At 39.1% G+C, this 10800-nt stretch overlaps 1 protein-coding gene across 1 annotated transcript; it reads left to right on the top strand.

Moving 5' to 3' along the window:
• Positions 1-325: 325 nt before the first annotated feature.
• On the top strand, positions 326-4091 carry TCF21 (transcription factor 21). The gene is made up of 2 exons (XM_039322609.1): positions 326-1251; positions 3575-4091. Exons 1-2 carry the CDS (start codon positions 796-798, stop codon positions 3662-3664), a joined length of 546 nt encoding a protein of 181 aa, XP_039178543.1. The 5' UTR covers positions 326-795; the 3' UTR covers positions 3665-4091.
• The last annotated feature ends 6709 nt before the right edge of the window (positions 4092-10800 follow it).

Genomic DNA, 10800 nt, shown 5'->3' with positions numbered 1-10800 from the left:
CAATAAACAACAAATTAAATAGCAGCTTGCTGCCTTTTCATAACACCCAACATCAACTGCTGAGATGGCTGCCCTTCTCTGCCTAACAGGAAAGCTGGTCCAGCCTGGTGGGATGAAGTTTATACAAACTCTGACAGGCTTAAGCTACGTCAGCTCCATCAAGAATTTAGAGGTCTCAGACACAGACGTCACTGGCCAGCCCATTCATATTCCAGGAATTTGGGACTAAATGCCTAGATTTCTGTAATTCTTGAAAAAAAAAAATGAGACAGCATTTAAGACCTCACAGGAGAAATATCGGTAATAACAATTGGAAGGAAGGAAGGAAGGAAGGAAGGAAGGAAGGAAGGAAGGAAGGAAGGACTTAGTATTGAACAACTAGGAAAAACAAACGCCGCTGTGTCATCTGAGCAGGGATATCCCAGAGGTTCCTAAGCCCAGGGAAGGAGGCACCTCTCTGGAGACATCCTAGAGGGCTCAGCAGCAAAAAGGGAAGCACATACATCTGGACGGAGGAGAGAAAAAGAGAGTAAAGAAGACGATCTCCCCGTTTCAAGAAAAGCCCTGGGGTGACCGTGGCAGACCACGCACTTCGGCGACCCTTCTGAGAAAAGCCCCTCCCACGGGCTGCCCCGGACCGCCTATTCATAACCCCCCCCCCCGATAAATGCCTCCCAGGCGCTCCGCATCAACTTGCGCTTCTCCTTCCCTCTCGCCCTCGCCGAGTCAGGCGAAGAAGGCTGAGCGGGGGTCCCCAGCCGGCGGGTTCCCCTTCCCTGCCCCCGGCCCGAGGCCATGTCCACGGGCTCGCTGAGCGATGCCGAAGACCTTCCCGAGGCGGAGATACTGGGCTGCTCCGGCAGCCTGAAAATGGACCGATGCCGCTCGTCGCCCGCCCCCCGCCAGAGCCCCGCCGAAGGCTCGGCCGGAGAGCGGGGGTCTCCCGTCAAAGGCCGGGGCGCGACGGGCAAGGCGCGGAAGAAAGCGCCGGGCAAGAAGAGCCCTCTGGGAACGGTGGGCCAGGAGGGCAAGCAGGTCCAGCGGAACGCGGCCAACGCCCGCGAGCGGGCTCGCATGCGAGTGCTGAGCAAAGCCTTCTCCCGCCTCAAGACCACCCTGCCCTGGGTGCCGCCGGACACCAAGCTCTCCAAGCTCGACACCCTCCGCCTGGCCTCCAGCTACATCGCCCACCTGAGGCAGATCCTGGCCAGTGACAAGTACGAGAACGGCTACCTTCACCCGGTCAATCTGGTGAGTGGGGCGTTCGGGAGGCGGGAAACGCGCCGACGGGGGCCTGAAGGACGCGCGCCGCGCCGCTCGCACCTGGCTCCGCGCCTTCCCGGCGCCCTCAGCTACCCTTCGCGTCCCCTTTCCTCCAAATCCTCTGGCCAGCAAAGCCCAAAAACCATGGCCGGCCCTCTCGGGGGCTCGTGAGGAAGTCGGTCTCCGAAGTTGTCTAAGGCAACTGGGAGTGTTGGACGCCGGGGCGGAAAGGCTCGCCCGCCTGGCGCGCTCGGCTCTTCCCCGTGCGCCGACGTCTTGGCGCTCGGGTTGTCCCGAGCGCTGACGAAAAGGCGCAGGAGCGGCGGGCAGAATAATAAATAGATAAATAATACTAAATCAATAATAACTCTTAAAGGAAGCCCTCCCCCTCCTTTTTTTCTTTTCTTTTTTTATCGTCCTCTTAATCGGAATCAGGAAATCGGATTGCGCCACAGAACTCTTTTCAGCCGTCCCGTCCCGTTCCCCCCCCCCCCTGAGTAATAATAACTGAAGGGAGCCGTCACGCCCTTCGCTCACCAAGTCTGCTCATTGATCAGATCGGGAGGGAAAAAAATAGCCCGATGTATTGACTTAAAGGCGTCAGTCGGCGGGATCTGATTTCGGCGTGTTTATCCGTAGTAATTGGAGGTTACTACGATTAGTACTGTTGCAACAACTACGACTGTTACGCTATTAAATCGCAATCTACACCGCTTTTTTAAAAAATACTGAACGACAACAATGGATTTTAAATGAAAAGAGAAGCCTCTCGTTTTTCTGTCTATTTTCGCACGCCTCGTCGTCAGGATTTTTTTTTTTTGCCCCCCGTAAATTATGGTTTTTCGGGAGTGGGAGGGGGGGTGTCGACCGCACACCTTCAGATTTACAACCACCTTCTCGACTTCCATCACGAAAAGGGCCATAATCCGTTTGTAGGTCACGAAGGAGGAAATAAAAAGACGGGAGTGTTAGGAAGTGGATATTTGAAGATCCCGTTATTTCTAGCAAAGGAGTTGATCATAAAGAGGGAAACGTTTAGACCCAGTTTATGGCTGAAACGAACACAAACGTTTCTAGAGGGAGGGAACTTGGATAAAACAAAAAACTTCCATTCAGGATTTTATCGGTTGAACCCTCCTTATGGAAAGGAATCTGACGGGGAGATTACATTCCTTCTCTATGTTTTCTAATTTATCTGATAGTTTACTTTAATTGTGGTAAAACAATTATTTTCATATTCGTATTAATGGTTAATTAGTTAGTAACAAAGGGCTGAGGCTCTATTTATTACTCTATGATTAGGCAAAGTGATACCCAGTGAACATATAAAAAAGCTACTGAAAGCAAAACAAACTCAGAACTCCAAACTGTTTTAACTGATGGATTTGGGAGAAGGGGTGATATATGGTTGACCTTGTTGTTGGTTTTGCTATTATATCATTACTGCATGTATATGCTTACTTAATTTTAAAAGCCATTGAGATTAGTTACTATAATAGCATGACAATGATGAATAATTCTCGCCACCACAGTACAGATAATCTACACAGATTTTATTTTGCTAGCAAGTTTGCATTCATGACATTAAAAAAACACACACAAGGTGATTTGTGGTTATTGTCTTTGTTGCCCATAAGAAATGGATAGAACTGGAATTTACTTTCCTTGTGAGGCTTCTGACCTCAGCAGAACCATAGTCAAGAAGAAACCCCCATCTCCAATTCCAAAATGCTTTTAGAGGAGATAGTACTCTTATCTTTTTCAAAACAAAACAAAAGTGAAGGGGGAGCCATGCTTTGACATTACCCAGTCAAGAATAGACAGGGGCTTAAAAAAAAAAAAAAAGATGTCTGCCACAATATGCCCTTTTAGGTTGCATTCATTATATATATTTGAGAGAAATACCATTTTCTATCAGATGTAACCCATGCTGCTAGGATCAATAAAACATGACCTATCACCCCCAAAGATTACAGAGAATTATGAGGAACATAAAGAGGGAAAAAAATCATCTTTATGGCACAAAACATATTATGACTGCGCAGCTGCATGGGGCAATACGGTGGAGCCATCTTGAGAACCTGGTTACGCTCAGTAGTGAGACTTGTCTAGTCTAACCATTTCTTCCTATTGTTTAGAAAGAACACCTGGGTTATCTATGGTTTTGTTTATTACGGTTCAAGAACTCCGCCATTTGAAATACACTGATCTCTCTCTCTCTCTCTCTCTCTCTCTCTTCCTTCCCTCGCCCTTTCTTTCTCCTCCTCTCCTTTGCCCCTCCACCCCACCCCCTTTTCTTCCTTGGCTACAGACATGGCCTTTTATGATTGCTGGCAAACCAGAGAACGAGCTGAAAGAAGCAGTGAACACAACTCGGTTGTGTGGCCCTACTGCCTCCTGACCCAGGATTTTCAAGCATGAGAAAAGCAACCTTCTCTGTGGATGAATGCATTTGTGCATTGTGTATACAAATGGGGGGTGGGGAGGCATTTCAAGGAGGCAACGAACTGCTTTCTCATGGAATAAACAAATCCTAAAACTGAAAAGAAGACCAAATGTACTATGCCAAAGGAAACTGAAACAATCACAAAGAACATATATTTAACTTTATTAACTTGTATATATATACATATATATTTTTAATATCCTGCAGCAACCGCCTTGCTGGTCCAAGTGCTGTTCTCTGGATCCAACCAGAATTTGCAACTTTCTATCTTTGTGTACTCCACTTTGTGAAAGACGGCGATTCCTAGAATCAATTATTCTGAAATCACATCTCTCTAAAAGAATACACATTAAAGATATTCTATGAATATATTTTCTTCAAACAAATTTTGCTATCATTTGTATAATTCTCTTTTTTCAACAGGAAAACAAAAATAGCGCAATGTGGTGTGTAGGTTTTTTTTTCATTTGTTTTCAAAAAAGAGAAAGAGAGAGGATTACTATTTATTTTATTTTGGTGAGCAGATTTTACAAATCTTAAAGTGACACAATGCAAAAACCATTTGACCTCAGATTATGAAATGTTTATTTTCCTAATTAAGAAGAGGTAGACCGTATCCTTTGGAGGGAAGTTTAGATGGCTAGAAAAACAGCATGTAATGGCTGTTTCACTCAAGAAGGAAGGAAGCAACCTGTTTGTCACATTTCCAATAATTTAATTAAGAATCAGAGAGATTGTGAAATTAGCAACAATGCAAAATTTGTAGCTCAATCTATACATTTGTATTGACGTTATTATTCATGTCTTAATTTAAAATGGGTTGTTTGAAAAGACAATAAGGATGGAAGGCAGACAGTTTTATATTGTCTTTGCATACCAGACAATCTTAAGTTTTATAGAATTTTTTACAAGTTATACAAACTAACTGTCTTTTCTAAACATTGTCAATGTAAGGCTGAAAACAGAAAAAATGCTGAATGAAGGTAGGTACAATTTCTTTCAGTACAATAAATTTGAAGGAATGTGTTTGAAGGATTAAAGTGATTTGATTTATACTTGGAAATAAATCCCAGGTAAGTTCAGAAGGTTTTCCGGTTAACTTCATTTATTTCCAGGGGATTTATATGATGATCCTAAGTAATTTTTTGGAAGTTTGTACCAGTTCTAAATTATACATTCCTAAATAACAGACATAAAATGAGAAAAAATACATCCAGATTACATCCCAGCATATTTGTTTTTAGCTAAGCGGCTTGAAGATCTGCTGTATATAGTTTGGATTGCTTTTTTTGTAAAATTAAAAATTATGTAGAAATGAATTATTTGAAAAGTATCAAGCAGGTCAAATAATTTTTTTCTGAATCTCACAAGGATGCAGTTAATAATTTAAATTATATATGAATCAGATTAGAGCAAAAATGCAAATAACATTTTTACACTAAAACATTTGAACTTTTGCTTTATTCTGCCATTTAGATAGTGTGTCATCCGTATACTTTAAAAATATCCAAACAAAGCAAATGCTGAAATATCTTGCTTTAAGGTTTTTTTTTTCATTCTTTTTTGTCAACCACTCTAATATAGTTATATAGTATTAGAGAAATAGGTAGACCCGAGCTATCAGCAACAGTGTTGGGGGCAATTACTTGATTGAGTTGGGTGGCTATAGAAATTGAATAAATATATAAATTTAATCAATTAATGCTTTCATAAAAATTGGTAACAGGTTATCTTCAATATCTATGCTTATTAAGAAACCCAGAAATGATTTTTTGGTAACTCGGAATACTCTTTAAATGAAACCACCTTTCTATTTATCTGGTTTAACCAAACAGTCAAGGCAAGATGATTTCTTTGTAGGACCACAAATTCAAGCTTTACCTCTTTAGAGGTCTACATCCTTTAAACTGAAGGAAAGGGAAGCCCAACACTTCTGTTTTACTAAAATGGACATATTTCTTGTCTTTGTTAACCATCTGATTTGGGCTGGCTGGGCTATATTGACAATCTCCACATGCACATGTGCATGCACCCGTACAAACCATGGGACATTACAAACCAGGCTCCCACTATAAACCCTTATCTCCAATTTGTGGATTGCTGAAGTCTATAAGGAGAACATCTGGTGCCTTTGCATTCAGTCACGTTGGTGTCTCAACTTGTCATCTGCTGGAACACTGAATAAAATTATAAGGTATGCCATATTTCCAAATGTTTTAACAATTGGATGATGCAAGGCTACATATATGTTAAATATATGCTTTTTAGAAAGTATTATGGAAGCACTTGTCATATGTGTACATTATACAGTTTTGCTTAGAAAAGGATAATCTTTAACTGCTCATCCCTATCTGGATAACAAATCACCTGGAATTTGTTATTAATCCTCAAAGAATAATTTAAATTATTGGAAGATAAAAGGATATTTTCAAATGTTCCTTTCTTTAGGGTGCACAACTTTGAAAACAGATTTAGAACTAAGTTCCTCAAGGTGGGGTCCATTAGCAGTGCAGCCTTGTTGCAAAGATAATTCCCCTTTTCATCAAGGCCCAGAGCCTCCCTACAGGTAAGATGGTGGAACCAGGGTAGTATGTTAAGGAATATTTAAAAACACTGATGGGATAATTTGGATGGGAAGATATTCTTGCCTTGTACACATTCCTGGTGCCCTGGCTTTAATTTAAACATCATTCTTTCTATTGATCTGATCTGTTACTCTGTGAGAGATTAAGCGAAGAGATAAACAAAAAGTGCTGGGCTCTTTCCTCTGAGGCAGCTCAGTCCAGAGGCAGCTGATGCACCAGATCCCAGAGAACTGTTTAACGTTTCAAGGTTATGACCGCACTGTTTACAAAATGTCTTCAGTTATTTATACTGTTATTCCCAGCAGAGGGGCTTTAAATTTCCACAGTTTCATTCGTTCATACATACATACTTACACACACACATATATATAAGTAATATTCTGTTTAATTTGATACCTGGATTCCTATTGGGAACAGTAACATTCCCATGGGGAAAAAGGTTCACTAAAGTTAAGCCTGACTTGGAAATATGTTAAAAAAAACTAACTAAAAGGTATATAAACAAGTAGAAGGAACACTGGCAGTTTTGGAAGATGTGATTAAGATTCCTTATCCAAGATGTAACTATCTTGCGTAAGCTTAAAAATCGTGTTTATTGTAGAAGTTTTAATGGACCATCTTATCACATGCATGAAATAGTTTTCTTAATGGCGTGATACAAAGATAGCTTAAGACAGACGGAAGTTGACAAAGTTTCCAGATTTTTGCTTACAAAACTCCAGGCAACATGTAATACATCTATTGGGATATTGTGCAAATTACACAATATAGACACAAGAAAATAAACATTTTTTTCTATTAACATGGGTGTGTGACCTATGACAAAACTAACTTCTGAGTAGCAGGCTCAGTAAAAAAAAAAATACACATCTAAAGACAGCCAATGCTCTTTTGCAATAAGCTAGAAATCCCCGGGATTTTTCTGCAACCAAATTTCACAGAGAAAGATTTGATCATTAATTTCTCTGTGATATCACATCAGAATTAGTTAGGTTCTAATATCCAGTGTATCCATGCTTCAGAATTATAAGGGATATTGTGGCTGTGTGTATCAAGATAATTATCTGTTACTCTTACATAGATTATGGCTGTAAAATGTGATGTAAGAAACAAGTCTAATACAACATTAATATATACTTGGTTTTAATTAACCTAGAATAACTATAGTATCCTCTTTTCATATTAAAATAATTAAGGATACTTACTTCACCTTTATGAGTAAATAGTCTTTTCAGGAGAGAGCTGCCATTAGGTTTTTATGGCATGCTAGCACCAGACTCTAAAATATGGACAGAATTAGGTCAAGAAAGTTGGCAGATCCAGAATGATCAAATTGAAATGTGCACCAAATAATTAAATGCAATGTCAATAACTCTCCATGTATTTTGTATTTTTGGTCTGTCACGTTACCAATATTCAGCGGAATTTTAACTGAATTTTAACTAGAATATATCTCACTTTTTATGTATTTAATGATTCTCCTTCCAGCTTGTTAAAAATAATTCAGCAGCATTTCAATTAAAGTGAATTTAAACCAAATTAATTAAATGCAGTATATATAAGTCTTCTCATATTTATTATGTGTCTCCTCCAATTTTGTTAAAAACTACAGCTCAACAGCCACTTTTGGAGAATCCCTGAGGCCCGTGTACAGGGCTCTGGAGGAGTCATATGGGCCCTAAGGCCTCGGTTCCCCACCCCCATATTTTATAACTATAAAGAGAGAGGGTGCCAAGAGGTAATTAGCTTATCTGAAGTATGTGCAAGATGTATGCTAAAGACTGCAGTGTCATTCTTTCCCCCTTGCCATCTTCAATGAAATTTAAACAAAGAATTGCACAGGCCCCACATTCTTTTATATAAGGTAAATGACATTTCAGCTGTATAAAATCTGCAACATGAAGATATTTATTCGTAAATAAAAAAAACATTGTACTGAGGGGTCTTTCTGCAGTCTTAGAGCCTAATTACTTGATAAATGCCAATTTTAATCTATCGTGTCATAAGTAACAGTAACCCTGGACCTTACTAGAATTGGGACCAAGGCATATGGAAGAGGATTAACCCAAAGAATCCTTCGTATTACCCAAACTTTTTGTGTCAGGAAGGAAACTGTTTTTTAACAACATATGTAATTTCGTTCTTCAAAATCTGGCCTGAAAAATATGATGTTCTCTAAATATGCTGAAGGTAAGACAAGATAACTAATCTGTAGCAAAAAACAGTTCTGACTTTTTAATACTGATTGGCTGCTACCTGCAATATAATGAATATATAACGCAATGTAATAAATCTAACCCTCTCTCTAATTTTGCCACTTTAAAAAAAAGTACTGTATATGGTTTTTTGTTTAATTAGGAAATGAATTAAGAAAGCTACATTGAATAAGCAAACATGTGCAAAGAGCCTGCCCAAAGTTTGGGGAAGACAAGAACTATGATTGAATTGAATCATTGGAATGGACTATCTTTTTTATATCAAACGAAGAAAAAGGTCTCAGTCTTGTTATCGGTTAGGTTTGAACCCACCTAACATTGTGCTCAGAGTTCATTTAAAGCAGTGTTTTTCAAATGTGGCGACTTTTAAGATATGTGGATATCAACTTTTAAGAATTCTCCCAGACAGTTGGGGAATTATAGTAGAAATCCACAGATCTTAAAGTTGCCAAATTTGAAAAACCTTGACCTAAAATGAGCCTTATTGTTGAGTGAATTTAGGAATACTCCTTCAACACAGTTCAGATGCATGTGGGGTGTGTGTGATTTTATTGACCTAAAAGTCATCCACGGGGTTGGTTCAAATCATTTCATTCCTGAGACTGAGAAGCAAACAGTACACAGTATTAGAATTTCATATTTTAAGGACAGAAAAATCACTGATATCTCTCCTACAGCCTGACAATACAAGATCATAACAATGAATCAATAATTATCCTTTTGCTGCCATTTCATGATGTCCAATCTTCTGTTGCCTGTCATCCTTCTTAAAAATAGGGCTGTCCCTGGAGAACTAGAATTCTGTTAGCAAAATACTCATATGTTTCCTCTTCAGGATTACTTACTGTGAGTTATATTATTTTTAATTAGAATATTTTCTGTTCTATATTCTCTGAGAATAACAGAAATTTATTCATAGCTAGTATTCCACCTGAAGTAAATCAAACAAATCTAAATAAAAAAAGTTCCTGAATCTACATTCTTCCCCATCTTCCATGCCATAAATATGGAATTCTGCTGAAACCCAGGAATTTATTTTAATTTCTTTCCTGTTAGTGTCTCATCTATTCTCTTCTCATCTATTCTTAAAGTATCTAGCCATGTGTAAGGTACCTGAAGCTTAAGGGACCTGAATACATGGCCATTCTTTGTGGTACAGTCACAGAAAGAGAAATTAAGGGGATCCAGCATGTTATAAGCTTGTGGCTCTACCAACTCTCTAAGTTTCGAGTGTTATTAAAAGGGATAATACAACATGAACATAACGTAAAAAGGTTTCACTGGGCGACTAATGAACTTCGGAGTATTTTCTGTGTAAGGAGAACAGTGTGTTTCAAACTTGCTGTATTGGAGTTGAAGTCCACACATCTTAAAAGTTGCCAAGTTTGAAAAATACTAAATTAGAGCAATCTGACTTGTCAAGAGTAGGAAAATGGGAGTTTGGTTTGAGCTCTAGCATGTGACTATTTAAGAACCAGTTCTCATGAATTGGGTCAGAGCAGTGGAATAATATCTCTGACTAAATGGCCATTTGGCAGTGAGCCCTCTCCAAGTGCCTTTCTGGAAAGCCCTCCCCAATAAAGCATGCTTAGTACCTAGTTTATTATCTTTTTAGTGCTAGCTAGGCAGAGATATTTTTATTCCCTGGAATCATTATTCTTTATATGGTATGTATTTTAAGGGATACTGACTCATTTTTTTTTTAAAAAAAAATAAAGAACCTCTGAATCTGATGAAATGGAATGTTGTGCATTCTATTATCTGAAAATTCATTAATAAAAGGCTAATAAGAATGTCACCTTCTGTATTAGTACAACTAAGATGTCCTAATTTTCTTTGTACTCAATAAGAACTGCAACAGCTGGCAGAATGGATCCAATAGCCGCGATGAGGAAATTATTCTTTGGATGCTACCAACACCAAAGCATAGGCCTTGAAATTAAAAAAAAAAAAAAATCAACCCATAGCTTGCATTTGCAACCAACTGCACTCTCCCTTCTTTCATTGCATCTCATTATGATTAGGAGAATTTAGACTCCATTTTGTGAACAGAGTATTGGAGATCAATACTTATACCCAATATGTCAAAAAGTGCCTCTAGCATTCTATTACTCTTTGCACCTCCTTTTATCTGGGTTTGGGCTTTATAACTGATCCAAAAGAAGTTCCCATCTATCTGCACACAAATACACAAACACCACATTCATACATGGCACTAAATTATGAGCTTTCCTTGGTTCTAGCTTAACACACTGCAGGAACCTAGTGTCTGATATGATATGCCTCAGTA

Source organism: Crotalus tigris, unplaced genomic scaffold (genome assembly GCF_016545835.1).
Source record: "Crotalus tigris isolate CLP2741 ecotype Arizona unplaced genomic scaffold, ASM1654583v1 scf7180000017611.44802233496:7321179, whole genome shotgun sequence".
Lineage (NCBI taxonomy): Eukaryota > Metazoa > Chordata > Lepidosauria > Squamata > Viperidae > Crotalus > Crotalus tigris.
The sequence above is the reverse complement of the archived record's forward strand: the minus strand, read 5'-3'. Positions and strand labels throughout refer to the sequence as shown.

What these genes read in the sequence shown, in the direction of transcription:
- TCF21 (XM_039322609.1), top strand. Translation starts at nt 796, where the DNA reads ATGTCCACGGGCTCGCTGAGCGATGCCGAAGACCTTCCCGAGGCGGAG. An exon ending in ACCTTCACCCGGTCAATCTG is followed by an intron (nt 1,252 to 3,574) that starts GTGAGTGGGGCG and finishes CCTTGGCTACAG; the next exon opens with ACATGGCCTTTTATGATTGC.